The 20,623-nt window shown below is 41.7% G+C and overlaps 1 protein-coding gene across 3 annotated transcripts in view; it reads right to left on the reverse strand.

Moving 5' to 3' along the window:
* Positions 1-806: 806 nt before the first annotated feature.
* BUB1B (BUB1 mitotic checkpoint serine/threonine kinase B) overlaps positions 807-20,623 on the reverse strand; it is a 138,147-nt gene continuing 118,330 nt past the window's right edge. For all 3 annotated transcript variants that reach the window (XM_077818906.1, XM_077818905.1, XM_077818907.1), the window contains 7 exons: positions 17,094-17,237; positions 16,057-16,169; positions 15,623-15,784; positions 14,386-14,528; positions 6,951-7,122; positions 6,264-6,370; positions 807-1,390 (listed from right to left, as the gene is read on the reverse strand). In XM_077818906.1, the coding sequence (XP_077675032.1) occupies positions 1,201-1,390; positions 6,264-6,370; positions 6,951-7,122; positions 14,386-14,528; positions 15,623-15,784; positions 16,057-16,169; positions 17,094-17,237 (1,031 nt within the window). In that variant the 3' untranslated portion in view covers positions 807-1,200. The remainder of the gene's footprint in view (positions 1,391-6,263; positions 6,371-6,950; positions 7,123-14,385; positions 14,529-15,622; positions 15,785-16,056; positions 16,170-17,093; positions 17,238-20,623) is intronic.

The raw sequence follows: 20,623 nt of genomic DNA on the forward strand, positions 1-20,623 counted from the left end.
ACTGATCCACCTCCAATTCAGAGTCCTGAATCCTTGATTTGGACATTAGCCATTTTCTGCTATCTGATCCACTCAAGATCAAAACACAACTGAGACCTTGGCCTCAGCGCCAGTCAAATGGGTCCTAAGTACTTCCAATCCCCAGGAGTTTGAGGCAGTCACCATAGTACTTTTAACTATTGGTGGTGAAAGACAGAACATGCCGGGATAGGTGCGTCACCAAGACACCACAGATCAACAATAGGGCTGGCTCAAAGCAAGAGAGCACCAGTTTTGCCAGTGATACCTTGGAGGCTGAGCAGGCCTCATACCTGCAAGGGGAGGGGTGGGGGGTGGAGGAGCAGACCCAATGGAGCCAAGTGCCAAAGCAATAGCTGCAATGTCCAGGGAAGAGCAAAACATTTTAAAAGGAAACCTAACCATGAACTATATTAACTTTTAGATCATGGTAGGCCTCATTTTGCTGGGCATTCTACAAACATGATGAGAAGGAAGTGAGGCTGCTTTATAATAATTCATGAATTCTGTATTTTAACTTGGTTAGTGGGATGTTTACTATATGTGAGGCATTTCTTCTATTTCAATGATCCATGAGTGTTTCCGACTGGGATATCAGCTCAAGTTAAAAAATCCCTGGATGGTTGTAAAAGCCACCCAAAGGATAGCTATATGCATCTAGTAAAACCATGAACAATCCCCCAATTAGTCAGAAATGTCACTCAGACTCAGTCCTATGACTCCAGAAACCAAGTCAAATACGTTCTGAAGGCCACTTGGCAGTAAAATTTCACGAGATAGAGTTGCTTACAAAAACATAGGTTTATTACTTAAGCAGTGATTAACAGCATGTGTAGAGAACAGAACAAAAAAACAGGACAAAAGTGGAGGAACTCATGAATGTGCTTTAGGTATTAAAACATACATTTAGCAGTCATACATGAGGCTGGCTGGCATAGAACAGTTTGGTAAAGAAAATGGATAAAACATCTTCTATACATATCTAGTTAATGCACCAGGTTTAAGAGACATCTAGATATTATACAGAAATTGTTAAATGTTTATTAGGAGTTAAAGTATTGAAGAAACAGTTGCAACCAATTTCCACGTTTAGCACTGAAGATATATTGCATACCCAGTATTAACAGCAAATTCCCCCTGAGATGGGTAAAAAGGGGCGGCTGGTTGCCTTTCTACATGGGATCAGAGGAAGTTCTTCAAGTTGAAAGTTTCTTCCAATTTCGCTAAGGCGCCACAAAACCATTCTTGCACAGAGCTGTTAAACATGCCACTCATTTCCTCTCTTAGTTCCCTCAGCATAGGCACTGTGGACTTACCATCTGCATTCAGAATCCTCCTAAAGAATTTATTCCACAAATCACTGTCAACAGTCCTAAAAACATACAAAACAGTTTTCAATGAGAACAGCATCCACCCAAATGACAGCTCCATCACGATTCCTGCTTCAATTCGGCTCTGCAAGCCCTGTGGAGGCTTGGCAGTCTAAAATAATATTCAGCTCCACTCTCCAATGAGCTTGTGTAAGGAAAAAGTGAGGGGTGCTGTGAAGCTTGTATATGCAGGCTCTTTACCCTTCACAAATGGACTTATGTGCAGGAACTAGACAGAGCCAACCTTAGCATTTCTGTGCATGCCAATGAAACACTTTCACTACCACCTACCCCAACATATCTAACACCTATTTACCATTTTACATAGGGCTAGCCTGAGGATTTTGGAAAAGGTTAGCAAGTAATTCCTTGACGCATCACCAAACTTGGCAGATCCCTTTCATGGAGACAGGCTGGATGTGGATATTGAAGACCCTTAAAATATTCCCCAGCTCTCAGTAACAGGAGCAGCAGAGCCCAGCTAGGTCTCTGTATGATTACCAGCATTTAAAAGAGAGCTTTGCAAGGGACAACTGTCCAAATAAGCTAATGGCTTGGTTGCTGCTAGAAGCCTTCATTCTGCCCATCTACCAGAACAATGTGTGTGCATTCTACGCAGCCAATTGTCTGTGAAACACTAGCTGTCAACTCCCCTATGGGGTAATTTCCCCATATGTAAAATAGATATTAAAAACAAAAACAAAAGGCTGAGTGACTTTACTAAGGCCAAGAAGGATCAGTGTCAGAGCTGTAATTCAAATAAAGGAATCCTTTGCTTCTCAGTCTTGTGAGGAAGTATATGTTTTTTATCCCCATGAGTCCCCCACAACATGCTATAAAAATTCAAGGGCCCAGTGGGGGGGGGAGGGGAGGAGGGAGAGAGAGCAGAGGAATGAACCCCCTGAAAAACTTAGAGCCCCAGTTAAGAACTGCACTAGAGAATGCTGCCTCATGTGAAGCATTTCTTCCTTCAAGCTAGAAATTACATTGGCTGTTCAAAGGAGACGGCTCAGCTGCAAGCAGCTGGCTAGAAGAGAGTTTACAGCAGCCATATCAACAGCAGCAGTCTGAACAGCACTATGTCATGCAACTGTGAATTGATATGGGGTCTTCCAAAACAAAAAAATCCATAGGCAGACTGAGCCCAGTAGGTAGGGCTGAGGAGATTAGATAACTTGGGATCTTTAGAAAAAGATCAGTGGCAAACATTCTACCCTAATGATCCATTTAACAGGTTTACATGACAACCAATATCAGCCTAGACATTTCCAGTTTCCCAGAATCCCATAGTGGGAGGACATGGTACACACAATTCTGTGAGATTCATGGGCCCCAGAGATAAGTTCCAAAACTAGAAATGCAATTGAAATATGCTTTTAATAAAAACAGCACCAACTGTGCTTACCATAAGGGCAGGAGATTTTAGTATGTTAATAGTCAGTTCAAGGGATTCTTAAAGATGACAGGAGAAGAAATGGTTTCAAGTCTATAACTCCTTATCTAGACAAACACTCTAGCAAAATAATAGATTCCAGCTTTTCCCATACCTTTGTTACCAAATCAAGTCAGCAAGTTAGGAATTCAAGTTGTCTAAGTTTTCAGAGATTTCTACTTTATGTTTCAATCTCATCTTTCCTCCAAACCTAAATTCTGCGTGTGGTCCTGGAATTCCAAACATCTCTGTACTTTGAGAAAGTAGCTCCATCAACTCAACATTTTTATCACCAGTCACTCACCCATTTATTCAGCCCAAAATTTTCTTCATCAAAATAGCTCTCACAGTGAATTTTTAAAAAAGAACTAAACTCTGAGATCTTGCAGGGCCAAGGTATCCAGCATTCACCACAAGCTTTTGTGTAGGTCATTTTCCCCTTTTACTTCCTACTCCCCTACATGCCCAGAGCACTTTTCCAGGAAAGCAGTCCTCTAATTATTCCTCTCAAGTAGGTTCTAAAACCACTTATGGCACCTTTGGTAGGCAGGACAGAATAATGCCTTCTTCCTCAAAAAGCCACATGCAACTGGTAAAAAAGCACTAGCATAAGCTCTCTCCTCACAGGAATTACAAGTATCACTACCACAATGCTCCTGACCCATGCTTGAATGGGCACATACTGAACACTAACCAATATCCCTCTGCTGAAACTTACTAAATGGAAGTTTTTCCATCTGTGCAATACCTTCTGAGGGCAAAGGGTCCCTGCAGTGGGAAACTGGTGTTGTCAACAGCAGTCTGCAACCATAGAATGTGTTGAATGGCCCAAATAACCAGAGAAAGACTTACACAGTCTGTATGCAAGAGCAGGACACACTAAAAGCTGAGTCTGCCTTCTTTGGCAGATCCTAATATCCAGACTCACTGCAGATTCCTCACTCCCACACTATGAGCCACACTCCTGAAGGTATGCTGCTGCTACTGATTTAATATTTCATGTTAAAAATATATAGTTATACTAGTATGGTTTACAAAAATATTACTGTAATTCTTGTTCTTGGAAGATACATAAATGCAACAGAGCACTTGTCCACAAGTCTCTCATGGCAGGTCAGATTTAATTAGCTCAAAGATCTGAACTGCCAGAATGTCTGACAGCAGAGAGCAAAAGTCAACCTGCATCAATGATTCAGTCAGTAACTCCCTTTTGGTCCTTTTGAAACTAAAACACTCAAAGAAGTGAATTCCTCTCCACCTGAAGGAGCAGTGGGTGGGTAAGTGGCACCCATAGGTCCACAGTATGTCTCTCTCTTCAGAGAACAAGAATTCCAAGTAATAGTCTCATATGAAAACTGGTGCAATAAATTGCCACTCAAGATTAAATAACTTCAGGGGTACAATGTGAAAACACTAACACAATATATAGGAAAACAGAAGAAGTGTTTGAAATGTATCAATCTATTGACAAATCACTATATACAAAGTAAAGAAAAATTTTTTTCTGCTGTACAACTCAAAGGACGGATTTTTCAATGTACACTAAGAGGCATCACAAACAGAATCTAGGTGGCTAGAGGCAACTCCCAACCTGTGAACAGGTACTGCAGTTCCTGTAGACTAGATATCAATTGGCATGACAATACTGCATCTAAGCAATGGTTGTATAAACATATGCAGAAGCCCAAAACATAACTGATGCAATGAGCAAAGATGTACTTTCAGAACAGAGAAAGTGGGCAGATGAAGGAATAGCAGTCTGCCCACAGAAGTAACTTCTCCAAACTAGTCATTAAAATAATGTCCGGGAGAATGAGATATTAGGAGGGGGAAACTCAGTTCACCAAAATTTGTGGCATACTGGTATGAATGGCTACCTCTAGTCATCTTTGGAGTGCCCTTTGAAGATGCCCAGAAAAGGACACAATCAAGGTATAGCAGAAAAAATCCTTTCTGGTCCATTTTAGTGGAAAAAGTCAAGAATTCCAAGTGGATAGCTGCTTATCAGCAAGATTTGTAGAGGAGATAGTAGAATCTAAGGAAAAAGTTAGACTTAGATATCAGGCAATAATTTAAGTGTACACTTCAGTTACAGAAAACATTGTTCTGTTGCTGATTAGTTACAAGCAGTGGCAGTAGGGACATTAAGTCTTCTGCCCACCTGTGCCCAATTCTCATTAACAATTTCTAAAGCAGCAGGGAGATAAGAAAAAAGGAACAACCATTACTGGTGGCACTACAGAAACAGAAAAAAAAACTTTGGGTCAAGTTGAAATTCAAACCCCAGACACGAGGAGGTTCAAATAAAGAAGACTCACTGTGAGCTGTACACTGTGCATGAGGATCTATAGCTCCTCAATGCTGATTAATTCATCTAATTCTTTGAAGGGTCAGATGGATTAGAATTCCACCAAAGGTCGGAAACCAAACAGTGACAAACTAGATGTTTACAGTATGGGAAACAAACTGTGTGTCTAATAGTAACCAGGCCCAATGTAGGAGGAGCAGGACAAGTCACTGAAGAACAAAGACTAAAGAAAAACCATTATGGACTTTAGTTCAAAATGTTGAGAAATCTCTACTCAGAGACAGTACCTAGGCAGGAAACCATAGCTGATGCAGAAGATTGGAAGTGACAGCCTGGGACCAGCTCCAATGCCCATAAGACTGAATGGCTGGCTCAGCAAGTTGGAAACTCCCCTGAAGGATTGAAGGCCTTAGCATAAGCTGCCCCTTTCCCAAGACACTTGACTATAGGAGGTGAGGAGGAAAGCAGGTTCTTGCTGCCTGGAAGTTAACAGGTTAGTGTGCAAAGGGGAGCTGCCCATGCAACCTTAATTCTGCTCCTTTTGTGTATGCATGATGCAATCTTTAAATTTAATTATACTATTTCCCGCCCTGACAGGACCCCTGAATCAGTCTCTTTCATCCTGCCCACACTACAGCATAGCACACAGCACAGTGTGAAAAGCTGAAAAATGAAATGATTACAACACAGAATCATGCTCACTTATTAATGTGTAATCCCTTCCTGCCCCCCACAAATTTGCCTGCTGACTCAGAGGGAGTCTAAGACGGTGTAACTCATATTAAGAGGACAGAAAAGGGGTATAAAATTATGTAACAAATTAGGCCACACTCTAATTTACACATTCTTTCAGCTCTTTGGTGAATAAGTTACTAATGTGTGAGGGAGTCTAAAGTGTAAGGGTTTGTAAATAGATGTAAGGGAGTCAAGAAAGCATCAATGAGTCCATCTAGTTCTATTACAATAAACAAGTCCACTAGATTCGAAACTGAATTCTCAATATAATGTAGCACTGCTGTTACCAACTAATAGCATTGAATTTATGCTCCAGCTTTGACAAAAGCTGCAACACAGAGGTGAGGGAGAAAGCTACAGCTGCCTTTACCTACCCAGAGATTCCTGATGAAACACTTACTTGGAGAAATTCTGACTGATTTTCCAGAGGGAATCTTCTTGATAAACCTGGAGGTGCTCCCCAAACAGCATCAAATGCACTATTTCTGCAATACCAACCAAGTCTACCTGAAACCACAACAATCAGTGTTAGAAAACTGCTTCTGCTGATCTCTGCAGCCATTTCGCCATTCCTCCACATCCATTCAATACAGCACTAAAGCATTTTTAATAGCAATAGTGCCACTGGAGATGTCCTACAACACCTTCTGTACCCATTAACCCTGTATTGTGGTGTTTGTGAGGATTTTCCAGCAAGCTAAATTAAGCTAATCAAAGGAAAGCAAAGCTAACTACTATAGGAAGCAAAATCCTTGTTTAGCATTTCAGTTTGAGACACAGTCTAGCCATTTATAATGAACTCTAACTGTCAGATGAATGTAGGTACACAACTGCCCCAAATTAACAATGCCAGTTTCTTCAGCTAATGTAGAATACACAGGGTCCAGCTGAAGGGTTTTTGTTGAAGAGTTATGGCAGTTGTGAAAGATGTTGCTTAATTAGATAAGATCTATAAACACAGGACACATATCCAACAACATTCAGCTTAAAATATTAACTCTTTCAGTCTCCATCTCGTTTCTTCAGATAAGGAAGACACTTGCCAAGGGGCATTCATAGCAATCACCCTGGGTTAATATGTACTTACCTGATAAGGAAGAGAGCACTTGGCTAGGATCTGTTGTCCATGCTGGGTCTGAGCTATTGGGAAGCTGCTGAGTAAACTCACTCTAGGCTGCAACCTCACATCCAGGCTGTAAGAGAAGTCCACTATCTTCAAAGCAGTGGTAATCTCATTATTAGCAAATGGATCACAGATCCTAAGGAAAGAATTCCAAGGAAACATAAAAGACAAAGAAGCAGTACAATTTCCTTTTATTATCTTGTGCAGCAGGTAAGAATCTTAGCCATGCCAATGGCTCCCTCTAATGGTTAGTTTAGGAATGGCTACTACAAAAGGCTCACCCTGATAATATTGGCCTCTCCAAGCTTTGCTACAGGGGAAAATTGCTTTACAGAGATAATCCTATCTTGATATATGTGCATCACAGCTAGAGGGTCTGAAATAAGAGGTGCTGTGACAAGAGGAAAATTTAATATAATGCTTTGAACTTCTTTATCTCATTCTCTCCAAGGATCTCAAAACAATTCAAACATGAATGGGGTATTGTGAAGTTTAATCCATTAGATATATTCTCTGTTTTACAGTTAGAGAGAGAGAGACAGACACCGAGAGGTGACAGATTAAGTGATTTATCCAAGCTAACAATATGTAGCAATGCCAGGAATAGAATCCAGATCAAGATCCCTAGTCATTCTATTTCAATATTTGTACATTGTGGGCCTACTTCATAATTATGAGTCCCTTTTCTTTTTAACTTTTAATATTAATGCTGTTGTTTTAGCATTAAAAGGGGATCAGTATTTTCCCTCTAAAATCATGGATTATTCTGTGTTTTATATGCTGACAATATTGTTCTACTATCACAAACATCAGTGGATTGAGGTGTTTATTAAATGTGTTTGGTTTATACTGTCAACAGGAGGGCCTTTCGATAAATTACTCCAAAACTTTAGTCAAAGACTGAGGTTGCACAAATGCAGGATTTATGGGCAATATATTGAACAAGTTAGTTCTTTCCTCTACCTGAGTATCCGGTTCTCATAAAACAAGGGCTGTGAGATAAACATATTCAGGTAGCAAAAGAGAAGTCTTCAAATCAGTGTTACATTTCACCTGGCTCATGAAAACAACTTAATTGCACCAGCCCTTAGAGTGTTTGAGCCTAAGGTATGCGCTCAAATTCTATATGGTGTGGAAATATGGAAATGGAATGATACCACAGGAATAGAAGTGATTCCAAAGAGATTTCTTGGTTCTCTCAAACAACATTCCAGCTGCTCTCATAGAATATAAGGGTTGGAAGGGACCTCAGGAGGTCATCTAGTCCAACCCCCTGCTCAAAGTAGGGCCAATCCCCAGTTTTTACCCCAGATCCCTAAATGGCCCCTCAAGGATTGAACTCACAACCCTGGGTTTAGCAGGCCAATGCTCAAACCATTGAGCTATCCCTCCCTTAGAACAGAGACCTGTATAAATTCTATTCTGTCCAAAGTGCAATACTGCAGTATCAATTTTTGACTTAGTATTTATAGTATGCCAATGTTTGTCAAGGCTATGCCTAGAGAAATAGCTCAGAAGGGCTTTTTCAGTAAGTTTCATTGGTTAAAATTCCATCTATTCTCTCTAGGCTTCTCAGAATTGGAAACAATTAGATTTAAATCCCTAATCAAGTTGAGATTAGAGGACATTAATAAGTAGCTAGACACAGCAGTTGTTTCCACTATAGATATGTCAATTTGGTTTCCCCTTGTTAAAAAGACTCACCAGGTACACCAGGTATTTAGAAAGATTTTCCAATAACAAGTTAAGGAAGGCTTTTACGTGCTCTGATTTCCATCTATTGTGACAGGGTCGGGCCAGATGGCTACAGGAGAGGTTTTTTTGTTTGTTTATTTGTTTTGGTTTTTTTTATGCCAGTAAGATTTTATTTTTCCTATTAATAAAGAAAGATAAAAAGACGACATGCTCGTCAACAAAGACTGGAAATGGTATTGATCATTATCTTAATCAAATGTTCCAAACAGTTATCCTTAATGAAAACAGAGAATAAAAATATAAGTTTAAATAATTGATTTTAAATCCTGTGCTTAACTGCCGCTTGCTAGTCAATCTTCTGTAGCTAAGTAAATATAGTAAGAATATAACCTTAAATTATTATACAAAAGACTGTTTCTTTGAGAAACAAGTTATAATCTACAAAGGCATTGAGAGAAAGCAGATATATTAGCTCCAGGTTAAGTAGGTCCCTTTCCCTTGGGTAAGGTAACAGGGAAGGTTCCAGAACAATTAGGAACTTTCTGGAAACAGTTAAGGCAGACAGGCTGATTAGAACACCTGCAGCCAATCACGAAGCTGCTAGAATCAATTAAGGCAGGCTACTCAGGGCACTTGGGTTTAAAAAGGAGCTCACTTCAGTTTGTGGTGCGTGTGTGCGGAGCTGGGAGCAAGAGGTACAAGAAGTGAGAGTGAGAGAGAGAGAGAAGGCGTACTACTGGAAGACTCAGAAGTACTAGCATTATCAAACAGGAGGAAGGTCCTGTGGTGAGAATAAAGAAGGTGTTGGGAGGAGGCCATGGGGAAGTAGCCCAGGGAGTTGTAGCTGTCACAGGAGTCACTGCAGAAAGCTGCAATCCACAGAGCCCTGGGCTGGAACCCGGATTAGAGGGCGGGCCTGGGTTCCCCCCATCCCTTCAACTCCCTACTTGATACTGGAGGAGTTGAACTGGACTGTGGGTTCCACCAGAGGGGAAGGTCTCTGGCCTGTTCCCCGATCCACTAGGTGGATCAGTGGAGGCTGTGGGGATTGTTGTTCTTCCTTTCCCCATGCTGGCCAGTGATGAGGATAACTGAGTGAACGGCAGATTTGAGCCACGAAAGTGGCCAAACTGAGGGCTGCCGTGAACCTCTGAGGTGAGAAATAAGTGCAGGACCCACCAAAGCAGAGGAGGAACTTTGTCACACTATGCAGACAGCTTACTTAGAAGACACATTACTGGCATTGAGAAATGTAACCCCCTCTTTCCCTGTGGCTCTGGGAAAGTGGAAGACCTACCCCACTGTTATATTGTAATTGCAATTGCCACTTGAAGGTCAAAAAGGCTTTCTGTGTTTTTGTCCTGGATATCTTTTTCCGACGACCGCTCAGAAAATAGAATATTTAAATATTTATTAGGAACTGACAGCATATTTGTGACCTAAGCGATTGCCCTGTTTGCATGGCCAGCCACTAAAATAAGGAAAAGGCAAGAGACAGTGATTATATGGTTTAATTGGTTTGTTTTTTTTTTAATTTGCATTTGTGTATTTTAATAAAACTAAATCCAGAATTTTGAAGTAAGTTTTATTGTAATATATTGTGGTTTTGCCACATTGGCCTATGGCAATGTTACTATTAATAAACATGACTAGTAATTATGAGCTCACACACTTATCTTAGTGACTTATCAGTTGGAAGTCACAGTGGAGGAGAAAAACCTGGGTGTATTGATTGATCATAGGATGACTGAACCACCAGTGCGATGCATCAGGCGAGGTATTTCCAGTAGAAACAGGGAAGTGTTCGTACCATTATAGAAGGCACTGGTGGGACCTCATCTGGAATACTGTGTGCAGTTCTGGTCTCCCATGTTTAAGAAAGATGAATTTAAACTGAAACAGATGAAGAGAAGGGCTACTAGGATGAGCAGGGGAATGGAAAAACTACCTTATCAGAGGAGACTCAAAGAGCTTGGCTTGTTTAGCCTAACCAAAAGAAGGCTGAGGGGAGATATGATTGCTCTCTATAAATATATCAGAGGGATAAATACCAGGGAGAGAGAGGGGTTATTTAAGTTAAGTGGCAATGTGGACACAAGAACAAATGGATATAAATTGGCCATCAATAAGTTTAGGCTTGAAATTAGGTAAAGGTTTCTAACCATCTGAGGAGTGAAGTTCTGGAACATCCTTGCAAAGGGAGCAGAGAGGGCAAAAACTTAAGTGGCTTCAAGACTCAGCTTGATAAGTTTATGTAGGGGATGGTATGATGAGTCTGCCTACAATGGCATGTAGCTGATCTGTGACTGCTAGCAGCAAATATTTCCAATGGCTGGTGATAAGACACTAGATGGGGAGGTTGTGACACTCTGTACCCCATAGCAACACCCTGGCACCCCCAAATTCATAAATGTTATATAAATTAGGTCATTGAGGTGTCAATGGAAAAGCTATGGTTTGCTAAATATGATTATCCTATTTGTATGCATGTATCATTTTTGTATCTGAAGTTATGAATATTGACTATGTACCTGTATTTCAAATGTGTTCGCTCCTGTGGTAACTCCCACAAGGTAGTTTATATCAGGTCTAGCCAGCATATTGTGAATGGACTAATCAAGTTGACAGCCCATCAGTGAACACAATTGGCCATGGAAGAAGCTTATCCCCACCTGATGGACTTTCCTGTGGATGTTCTAGCCAGAATATGGATAATGGCTAAGGCTACGTTTCAGTCATAGGTATTTTTAGCAAAAGTCATGGACAGGTCACGGGCAGTAAACAAAAATTCATGACCCGTGACCTGTCCATGATTTGTACTATATACCCATGATTAAAACTTGAGTGCTCTGGGGCAGAGGGTAGCCCAGGGGCACCGTGGGTGCTCGGGGGCAGCCTGGGGGCGCTGCAGGGGCATGTGGCCCAGGACCTGTGCTGCTGCTGGATGCGGGGGGAGGGGAGCCAGTAGGCTCCCCACCTGACTCTGCATGGCTCCTGGAATCGGCCAGCATGTCCCTGTGGCCCCTACATAGGTGGACATGGAGGCGTGGTCAGGGGGCTCTGCACGCTGCCCCCATCCCCGAGCACCCACTCTGCAGCTCCCATTGGCCAGGAACCACGGACAGTGGGAGCTGTGGGGGTCGTGCCTGCAGGCAGATGCAGCGTGCAGAACTGCCTGGCCATGCCTCTGCCTAGGAGCTGAGGAAAGGATACGTTGATGCTTCTGGGGAGCCCCCCCGAGGAAAGCGCTCCCGAGAGCCCTCGCCCCCTCCTACACCCCAACCCTCTGCTTCAGCTCTTAGCCCTCTCCTGCACCCAAACTCCTGCTGCTGCTGCATCAGGGTGAGAAACTGCTTGATTCAAATCCTGTCTAGTTTATAGAACTCAGATTGCAATTTTGTTTCATTTTAGGTAATTACATATAATCACTTAATCTATTTTTCTGTAATTAAAATAGTTTGTTTTTTACCTAAAACAGCATGGTTCAAAAGGGAAATCTGCTCAGAAACAGGGGCTGGTGCATTGTCCTCTCCATATCGAGAGGGATGGACTGGATAATAAACTTACACTGGTCAAGCTTCTGACCAGGGCAAGATGGTACACCTCTGGGGTCCTAGGCTGGGGAGCTGTGGGGAATTGGCTGGAGCCTATTGTTGGTATATGAATGCTCTCACCAGCCACTCATGAAACTCAGCTTGGGGTGTCCCTGCCTGTGAATGTTTGCGTGAGTGCAGGACCTAGAGGGGTTTTCAACTTGTTACAATCACAGTGTGAGAGGGAGCCCAGATTGGTAAAACAGAAGCCTCAGTGGTATCCTAGTTCCAGGTTGCACCCCAGGGAACCCATCATAGAGGATTCTGAGTTACTACAGAGAATTCTTTCCCAGCTGTCTGGCTGGTGGGTGTTGCCCATGTGCTCAAGGTCTAACTGATTGCCATACTTGGGGTCGGGAAGGAATTTTCCCCCAAATCCAATTGGCAGAGACCCTGGGGTTTTTTTTACCTTCCTCTGTAGCACAGGGCACTTGCATGTTTAAACTAGTGTAAATAGTGGACTCTTTGTAACTTGAAGTCTTTAAATCATGATTTGAGGATTTCAGTAATTCAGCCAGAGGTTAGGGGTCTATTACAGGAGTGGGTGGGTGATGTTCCTTGGCCAGCAATGTGCAGGAGCACAGATTAGGTGATCACATGGTCCCTTCTGACATGAAAGTCCAAGAGACTTGACAATGGTGGGGTGTTTTGGGGTTTTTTCTGGACCTAAATTTGTTTTGCCACTAAGGAGGTTTTAAAAAAAAAAAAAATTAGTTGCATTTATGGGGTTATTAGTCATTGGGCGAATCTGATCTCCATTATATCAGTGTACATCCAGAATAACTCCACTGAAGTTGATGGAGTTACTTTCTTATTAGTAAAAAGGAGTACTTGTGGCACCTTAGAGACTAAACAATTTATTTGAGCATAAGCTTTCGTGAGCTACAGCTCACTTAATCGGATGCAGCTGTAGCTCATGAAAGCTTATGCTCAAATAAATTGGTTAGTCTCTAAGGTGCCACAAGTACTCCTTTTCTTTTTGTGAATACAGACTAATACGGTTGCTACTCTGAAAACTTTATTAGTGTAGCTCCAGAGTTACTTCAGTGTGTTGGTGAGCCTATTCAGGATTTATGCTAATGCAGACATCATTACCTGCAACCAAAAAAAAAAAAAAAGTTCCACCAGTTCACAGGTGAACTTGTGTTTAGGCAAGGACACAATCCTAAAGAAGCTGGGGAGGAGAGAAAGGGACAAGGACTGAAGTAGCTTGTATGAGTCATTATAAAAGTACAGATGTTGCTCCTTAGCTCCCTGCTTCTGAGTTTCATGTGGGATCTAGACAGCAAAGCCATTGAGGGGGATGAGCTGAGCAATGTGCAAGAAAGTAACCTCAGCAACAATGTGAAGGAGCTATACATTTGGAAAGAGAGGCTTCCTTCATCAAGAGCCTAAGGAGGAAAACTGATGTCCTCTGAATCAATGTCTGCATGCTACAGTGGCACAGTTTACAACTCTGCTGCTGTAGCATTGTGGTGTAGATACTTCCTACATCATTGGAAGGGGTTTTTCCACTGACTTAGGTAAATCCACCTCTCCGAGAGGCAGGTAATCAGGTCAACTGAAGAATTCTTCCACTGACCTAGCTGCATCTATGTGGTGGTTAGGTCAACCTAACTACATTGCACTATGCGCAAAATTTTTCACACCGCTAAGCGATATAGCTAGGTTAATCTACTTTTAGGTGTAGGCCAGGCTTTAGAAGCTGGCTGCAAAGAGAACTGACTAATCTATTTCCAGACTAGAATATTCATGTTTTTAAACCTCAGCCTTCTACATTTCTTTTCAGACATTTAATCTCAATGGCAAGTTACTTTACTTCCACATATTTGATTTGTTGTAGCGTTCTAATACATTTGTATGTGAACTTGCTAATTTTAAAATAGTAACTATATAATGGAGTATTTTCTTCAGGAATACCCCCTTCCTTCATATATGCCTTTTATAGATTTCCACATCAACTTTCCGAGCCTGCTGCCCTCCTATTCCTGAAATAGTGAGCCATGTCACTATTCACTTGCATAGGAAAAAAGGAGTTACAACAGCACAAGGTTCAGGACAGAGCTTGAATATAATGCATTTTTCCAGGTCTCTGAAAAGAGGCTACCAACCTGTCTCCCAGGAAGAGAGCCTCTGGACACAAGTTTCCATGGACAATCTCCGCTTTGTGTAGCTTCTGCACCACATCCAGGATATTGTAAACAACCAGCATAATCACTTCCTCAGGGATGTCTTTACAGCACTGGATCATATCCTGAAGACAGAGAGAACAAATATAAACCACTGAGGAACCATTCTTCTGCCAAGAGACAGAGCAGCAGACAGGAACAATCCTATGATACAAGCTTTCACTTTTTCTAGACAGCTCTAAGGAGAAGCCAGGAAGCTTCTCCAGTTCAGCCCTCCTTGGTCAGACACATACATGATCAGTTTTCCAACCAGACAACAAACCCAGCAGACTTTAAGTGAGTGCAAAAGTTCTCAGCAGATTCTACTGATAAATAGCTGAAGAATCTGTATGGAAAAAAGTTTCATTGAAGGCTGAAGTTGGCCTTTATTTTTTAAGCCCAGTATATGCTAAAGCTCAAACTGTGTAAGTCAAAACTGAATTTAAACATGCGTCCTTCCAGCAAGATACTCCCCCCAGGCATAGCAGACTGGAAATCTAGATGAGAGTTCTCAGGGCTGCAGTTAAAAGACGTGGATGACACTAGTTCTGGGGGGTGGGGTGGTGTGATTCATGCCTCAAGTCACTACTGATGCCTCTAGCAACCAAAAAGTTTTAGGCCACATCTACACAGGGACATTCAGGGAAGTTAAGGAAAGGTCAACTAAAGGCATGAAATTAATGTGCATAAATTAAAGTGTGATAAACCTTTGTGTAGATGCTCTGATTCAGGAGCAAAGTGGCCTTTGCAGGGTTAAGCTACAGCAAAACCCCTGGCCACTTTACTTTTGAATGAGAGCATCCACCCAAGAGTTTAATACACACTTTAATTTACGCATATTAGCGTCACACCTTTAGCTGACCTGGCCTTTACTTTCCTGAGTGTCCCTATGTAGGCAAGCCCTTTGAAGTTGTGGAACTCCTTGTCTCATACTGAAAAGCACAAAACCCAGGAGTGAGAATGCTGCTTAGATACCACCTTTATAAACTAAGAATTTTTATAGCAAACATACTGCTTGCTAACATACATCAAAATTGCATTTAGATAGGGCCCTATGTTTAATCTAACATTCCAGGCCCCTTGAATCTGCTTCACATCCAGCAAGAACCAACATCTCTAACTGCTAGTATCTATGCTACAGTTCATCTTCCTATATCATACATAGATTGTTTGCACTGACCCAGAGAGTAAAGTGATTTATCTCCCTATGCAGAATAGCACAGCCATCCAGGTATAAGAAACAGCTGCAGTTCTCACTGAAGCTTTGGTCAAAGTCAGTACTCAGACGCTCCTGCAACTGGAGTGCGATATAGAAATCCCAAGGCACAGGCTGAGAATACACCTATAAAAAGGTACATTTAAAAAAAAAAAAAGTTATTGTTGGAGTAAACCTAAATGCTTATCCTCACATACAGCTCAGGAAGCTCTTCCCATTTTACTGAGAAATCAGACTACACAGGGCCAGAACTGCTATTCTATTGCAAGAGCAAGGTGCAAGATCTTAAATAATTCTATACTCCAAATTCATTCAACTGCCATGACCAGATTTTACCCTGATGAGCTGATAGTTTTAACTCTTTAAGGTTCAGATGTGCATATGGTGACAAGTCTTACCTTTATTGCAAACCCCTTTGCATCCAGTTCAGCAAAGCTGGATAGAATACCAAAGAACATCTTGTAGTCTTCATTGGTCCAGTATTCCCGTTTGATGCAGTAAATCTCATTCCCTATTGTGAATGTTTACGTTTAGAAGAGATCACAGGAAGTACATATATGGAGAATGTGACAAATTTCTGTATCATCTTTATGAAAAACATGCATATTGGTTTCCCCACTCACTTTTGAGTTTTGACCTAATGGGACTGAAGAGATTGGCCAGACTGGTGTTGGCCATGTAGGCATATCTGGGTTGGTGTGAAAAAACTGAACATATGAATGGGAGTTACAATGGAAGACCAGTGACAGGACATTAACCAAGGAAGGAAGAAAAAAAAAAAAACATCTGAAGACACTCTTCCAAGCTCTAATTATGATGATTTGGGTTGTCTAAACTGTATTTATAATTCTGCTGCCCAGTGAAGTGGAAGAGATTTGAATCCTGGATGCTTGGGCAAGAAAGGCAGTTTGGACTGCCAGCAGAGACATGCACATATGTTTTGCTTTTTCATTTGAATTTAAGGACCCTAAAATACTGTATTGCAGTTGACTAATAAATATTGGCTTATTTTGAAAAGTGCCTTGCATTGCTGAAAATATCGGCTGGTTGCATAGCTCCAACAGGGATAAGCCTCTGATAGTAGTCTAAACTCATTTAGACCTGCTGGAGGAGCAATGGTGACAAAGAGGTGCTGAAGGCAGAGGGCCCAGTCTAGAGCTGTGGGTCTCTCTCTCGCAAAAAAGTGGGGGTGTAGAGGCTAGTGATAATGGGGCACTCTTCCAGAGAGACTGCACAAAGGACAGAAGCAAGCTTGCCCTTTGGATCCGTGGCATGTCCAAATTAAGATCTCTGGAGGCAACATGCTATCACATTAACTGCAATATCTAACTGCCAGGTTATTTTTCAAAATTTACAGTTTGGAGTCCATTCTGAAGGAAAAAACTTAAGCCAGTTTGAATAGAATGCCAGCACGCTAGGGTCTCTTACTGCTTACCCAGCTCTATTTCTTTCTCCAGCTCCATCACAGGCAAGGGCCCATTCTCTGAACAAAAACCTGGAGAATTACTCAATGAATCTGGCAGAGGGTCCAACAGCCTTCTGCGCTGCTCTGCACTCCATAACATTTGAGGTGGGTCATCTAGAAACAAAAAAGTAAGAGTTACAGATAGGCAGGATTCAGATGTGGATTCCGTCTGTGAAGCCAGCATGTGTGATTAGATTAGCATGTGGATATCATGAGACCTTGCTTGTATTCCCATTCTGCTACTGATCTTCTGCAGTATCACTTTGGGCAAGTCCATTAACCTCTTACTTATGGTTTCTTCTTTTGCTAAGTTTTTACAGAGTAACATTTACTCACCTTTGAAGATTCATCCCAGAATCTGAAAGTAAGGTACTGAATAAGTGCAGACCATTTAAATTAAGGCTTAGTCAAGTTTTGTACTTCTTAAAAACCAAGATTTAAACTATAGGTATTTGGATTTAGGTGTATTTATCTGAACACTACAAAATTCAGTCAGGACATGTTCCAGTTTTGACCCATTTCTAGAGTAGATCAAATTTGTGAATTTTTTACTCAAAGACTTACTGGGAATGTAACCCCTCCTCCAGACCATGACAAAAATTAAAAGGTTACAGATGAACTCATCCAGCCACATTTACCCATAACAGCTATAATCAGCTTATAGTAAAGTTGGGGCCACTAAACCACTTTGAATGGTCATAAATAAGGCTACATTTTAGTCATGGGTATTTTTAGTAAAAGTCAGGGGTAGTAAACAAAAATTCACAGCCCGTGACCCGTCCATGACTTTTACTAAAAATACCAGTGAATAAAACTTGGGGTGGGGGGCTCCTGGGTACTGGGGGAGGGCAGCCCAGGTGCTGGGGGCGGGGGAGAAGCTCCCTACCTGGCTCCATGTCTTCCCCCTCACCCCAGCAGCAGCAGAGCTTGGATGCAGGATGGGGCAGGGGCACGCAACAGGGTGAGGTGGGCAATGGGAGCTACACATACAATATGATGGGGGCTAATTTAGCTACAACTAATCAGGAAAGATCTTGGAGTCATAGTGGATAGTTCTCTGAAGATGGCCACGCAGTTTGCAACGGCAGTCAAAAAAGCAGACAGGATGTTAGGAATCATTAAAAAAGGGACAGAGAATATTTTATTGCCCTTATATAAATCCATGTACACCCACATTTTGAATACTGCGTACAGATGTGGTCTCCTCATCTCTAAAAAGATATACTGGCATTAGAAAAGGTTCACAGAAGGGCAACTAAAATGATTAGGGGTTTGGAACGGGTCCCATATGAGGGGAGATTAAAGAGACGAGGACTTTTCATCTTGGAAAAGAGGAGACTAAGGGGGGGGGATATGATAGAGTTATATAAGATCATGAGTGGTGTGGAGAAAGTGAATAAGGAAAAGTTATTTACTTGTTCCCATAAGATAAGAACTAGGGGCCACCAAATGAAATTAATGGGCAGCAGGTTTAAAACAAATAAAAGGAAGTTCTTCTTCACGCAGCTCACAGTCAACCTGTGGAACTCCTTGCCTGAGGAGGTTGTGAAGGCTAGGGCTAAAACAGGGTTTAAAAGAGAACTAGATAAATTCATGGAGGTTAAATCCATTAATGGCTATTAGCCAGGATGGGTAAGGAATGGTGTCCCTAGCCTTCGTTTGTCAGAGGGTGGAGGTGGATGGCAGGAGAGAGACCACTTGATCATTACCTGTTAGGTTCACTCCCTCTGGGGCACCTGGCATTGGCCACCGTCGGTAAACAGGATACTGGGCTGGATGGACCTTTGGTCTGACCCAGTATGGACATTCTTATGTTCTTATGAGCCTCCGCCTTGCCTAGCAGCTGAGCGAGGGGGATGTCGCTGCTTCTGGGGAGCCCCCCACGTAAGTGACGCCCAGAGCCCCAACCCCCTGCCAAACCCAAACTCTGCTGCTGGGGGGAAAGGGGAGGGCCACAGTGGCTTTAGACTACCCCAGCAGCTGCCGGTGCACCTGGAACAGTGGCTGCCTGAGTCTTAGTCATGAATCTTGACATTTTCCATTCTACAGTGCAAGTATACAGGAGAAGTGCAAAGATATGGGCTGAGATTCCTCTACCCACTGCTATTTACTGGAATATAAAGAATAAATTCTGAAGGAAAAAAAAAGTCTATTCAATAGTTCTATTTAGCTGAAAGAGAAATAGTTTTGAAACCGTTTGAGAGAACGATGGAGAGAAAAATTGACCATCTGCAATTAGGAATAGTTCTATACAACAGAAGAACTAGACAGAACTAGACCGTTTTGAATACAGTTGTCTTTCATGATAATCATGCATTGCCATACAGATCCAAACGGCCTCTGAAATATTACACTTCAGAAGGGCATTTAATATTTTGCAGTGCTCTACTGAGCTCACTGGCACCAATTCTAATTTATGCTTCCAAAAACAAACAAACAATCTTTGATCACTCTGAAATTAGAGTGTCATGAAGAAAACTATTGAGGCCCAATTTTATAGAAGTATTAAACTTCTATGGAAATGATTGGGTTTTTACTCAATAACTATTCAGCAATTAGTATAATTCAGGAGCTACCACACCTCAGTCATTTGGAGTAAAATTCACTTTTTGTACCTTCATTATAAGGCAGTTTTTCCAGTGAAAGATATAAAGATTTAGGCTCTGATCCTGCATACTGAATGTGCATGGATGAGCCCCTGTGCCAATTCAGAACCCCCGACTTCACCAGGGATTCCACACAAGTGGAAAGAACTGCTTGTGTGAATCTAATTTGTGAGTTTAATTTGCAGGACTGTGGCTTAAAACAGTATCTAGCTTTAAATTCCCAAGCAAGCCTTGCAACCTTTGCATTCCTGTTAATGTAAGTACAAAGGATTTCCTTACAAAAAGATTGGTATTTCATGGATCCATTTGAAACATTTCAAAAATATCTTATCTTGACAGGATTCTTTTCCCATCCACACTTCCATCTCACATCCTGGGGATACCTTTTAAACAGTGATGCCTAATTCTAGAAACGGACAGTTATCACAAAAGGCTTACTGGGAACAGATTTTAGGTATGCCTACGCTACAGTTAAAACCTGCAACTGGCCTGTGCCAACTGACTTAGGCTAAGAAGCTGTTTAATTGAGGCATAGATGTTCGGGCTTGGGCTGGAACACTGGCTCAGAGACCCCACCAAACATACCCTAAATGACCTATGCTAATGAAGGATCATTCCCAGTTTACAACTTAGCATGCTAGTAAATTTACTATCCACTAACTGAAGGGTAACAGTCAACTTACATGCTTCTTCCTGAAATTAAATGGGAGATATGGATGCTCAACACTTTTGAAAATATAGCCACTTAATATGGATTTAGGTACATAGCTCTACATACCCACAATATTGCAAATTTTGGCTTATTACAACATATGAGATTATTCTGACTCTAGAAGAAAAGTATAGTTGTAGACATGTTAGTCCCAGGATATACGAGAGACAAGGTGGATGAGG

The sequence above is a fragment of the Eretmochelys imbricata genome, chromosome 6 (genome assembly GCF_965152235.1).
Source record: "Eretmochelys imbricata isolate rEreImb1 chromosome 6, rEreImb1.hap1, whole genome shotgun sequence".
Classification (NCBI taxonomy): Eukaryota; Metazoa; Chordata; order Testudines; family Cheloniidae; genus Eretmochelys; species Eretmochelys imbricata.